We start from the raw sequence: 2,639 nt of genomic DNA on the forward strand, positions 1-2,639 counted from the left end.
CAGTATGTGCATGTGTGTTTTCAGCGGAGCGTTTTGGGAAGAAGCTGGAGGAGCTGTGTAGGGAGCGAGGTGCTCTGAAGCTGGGTTTACCCTCCAGACAGCCCGGCGTGGCCTTGTTCCTCCAGCAGCTCACACAGGTGGTGCACAGCGCCCTCCAGAGGGCAGACTCTGGTCAGTGCAGGTCAGTCACACAGCGACTCCATGATGCATTATGTATGTATACACAACTCACTCTGCTGAGGTCTCAACCAGCTGCATAGTGTTCTGTAGTTAACGTCATGCTAATTTTAAGCCAAAAACTAATACCAAAATAATCATAAGCCACCGTTTTAATAATTATATTTCTCCCTTATTGACATATGGACAATCACGTTTAAGTGAAATGTGAACTGAAAGTTTTTTTACATTACTTATTTATTTAGACAATCTGATACCATTACATGGTGATAACCAATAGCACAGCATAGCTACAAAGCCCTACTGAGTCTGCAGTGTTGAAATGGACAGGTGGTTCAGCTCATTTTCACTTAAGTGTAAACAAAGGTTATGAAAAATGAGAAAATACATGATTTTTTGTGACTGGTTGTAAGGGAGGCTGCGGAGCCTGATGCAGGGGAGCGGTCCGATTCATTGCATGGTCCACTGCGTCGAAGAGATCGCCTGATCCAAGAGAAACGGCTGGTAGAGGTAAATTCAGCTCACGTTATGTCATAAAAGCTTACAATGGTGATTTCTGTCTCTTTGTGTCCCGGCTGGTGTCATGTAACACTGATACATGCTAATCATTTAAAGAAAGACATAGCTGTGCTCATATTTGCGTCCCTCAGTTTCAGAATTAGTGAAGTTTGGTTCCGTTTTAGCTTAAATGGATTTGAATATAGTGCTATATGTATTGGTTTGGATAATTAAAGCACTACTATTTTATTTCATTTATTACATACATGGGCTGTTTTTTCCAATCACAAACTGAAAGAACAATGTCACGCCCATCACATAGAACAATAACTAACATTGACGAGTGACAGCTGATAATTAACGGAAGGCTCATCAATGAAACGTGTGCAGGAGGAGATAGCGGCGCTGCAGCGGAGGCTAGCGGAGCTGAGGGAGCGCAGTCGGTGCCTGGAGCAGCAGATCCAGCAGGAGGAGCAGCACGTGGAGGCCGAGGAGCTGGAGGGCTCCATGCTGAGGAGCTGCACCGTGGCCCAGCTTCGTGGCATCAGCCGAACCCTGCAGGACCTCGTCACCTCGAAAAACCGCACGCAGATCTCCGTCTCTCCGTCACCCTCCATGCTCAGGTCAGCACCACATACTGGCAGAATATTTTAGTTTCCTCCTATACACCAAATCATTTATGTTGTATCTGATTTTTTTGGGTTATAGATTTTCATGTGCGTGTTAAAGGTAACTACAGTTTTTTTTTTTTCAACCTGGACCCTATTTTCCTGTGTTTTTGTGTCTATGTGACTGATGGGAACAACAATCTTTGACATTGGTCCAGTATTAAGTGAGATTGCTGCCGTTTTCAGCGGCGAAACAAGCTACAAAATAAGTTAACAGGGCAAAGTGTCTGACAACATTATGGAAATGATCCCTTCAGAGAAAGACCTTCAACCCTTGTGTTGTCCTCCCAGGTCAAAACTGAAAATGAACAATTTTTTGACGCTTTTATCGCTTTTTTGACGTGTTTGAGATACTTTTTTTTTTTGGAACATTTTCTTCATTTTTGTAACACTACCATCAGTATACTGTACACATCCTTAACACCAATATATCACCACTAGTTTTACACTATTTTCTTTTTTTGAATTCATGGTCAAGAAACCTCATTTATTTATGAAATTGTATGATTTTTTTGTCTTTTGTCAAAGTTTTTCTGGGGGGAAATAAAACACCCAAAATTCAGTAAAGTAGCGGACTAATCCTTTGTTTAACTTGCAAGAAGCGTTATATGGAACCATCCATGTGATATTTGCACAATTTGGATGAAAGAATCCCAAATTTCTGATGTAGAAACTTTTAAAAACGGGTCAAATTTGACCCCAGGACCACAGGAGGGTTGAAGCCTTTTTAAGACCTTTCTGTTTAACCAGAAACGGCTCTGAAGTCAGACACCCAGATGTTTTATGTTTAAAAAAACCTCTTTACTCTGGAACAGAAAGGTCAACCTCCTTAGAAACAATTTTGATAATGTTGTCAGGCACTTAAAATATTATATCTGAGCCTGTCAATGGCAAAACAAGCACTTTTGTGAAGGTAAATACAAGCTGGACAATTGCACTATTAACTCACTTGTTAGCTTGTTGTTGCCGCTGCCGACTGCAGCAATCTTTCTTAATACTAGACCAATTTGGAAGATTGTTGTTCTATAAGTCACTTAGACTCAAAAACATGGGACAATAAGGTCCAAGTTGGAAAAAAACAGCAGTTACCCTTTAAGTGGTTGATTAAATGCTACATACTAGCTGCTGAACATTATCCAACATCATAACTGTGAAAATAATTTGCTGACTGGGCCATCACATGCATTGCCTTTACTAAGAAGTGATATGATTGGCTGAAGGTTGCACTTGCAGTATATTTTATAATTATTGTTCACCAATTTTATTTATTGTTATATATATATATATATATATATA

The 2,639-nt window shown here is 40.3% G+C and overlaps 1 protein-coding gene across 5 annotated transcripts in view; it reads left to right on the forward strand.

The window, feature by feature from the left end:
• The window catches only part of disc1 (DISC1 scaffold protein), a 50,358-nt gene that overhangs the window by 9,408 nt on the left and 38,311 nt on the right, over nt 1-2,639 (forward strand). For all 5 annotated transcript variants that reach the window (XR_004335789.1, XR_004335790.1, XM_032540475.1 and 2 more), the window contains exons 4-6: nt 25-181; nt 591-687; nt 1,066-1,298. Coding sequence is in view for 3 of the 5 variants with exons in the window: in XM_032540475.1 (XP_032396366.1) it covers nt 25-181; nt 591-687; nt 1,066-1,298 (487 nt within the window). In the remaining 2 variants the exon portion in view is untranslated. The remainder of the gene's footprint in view (nt 1-24; nt 182-590; nt 688-1,065; nt 1,299-2,639) is intronic.

The sequence above is a fragment of the Etheostoma spectabile genome, chromosome 17 (genome assembly GCF_008692095.1).
Source record: "Etheostoma spectabile isolate EspeVRDwgs_2016 chromosome 17, UIUC_Espe_1.0, whole genome shotgun sequence".
Classification (NCBI taxonomy): domain Eukaryota; kingdom Metazoa; phylum Chordata; class Actinopteri; order Perciformes; family Percidae; genus Etheostoma; species Etheostoma spectabile.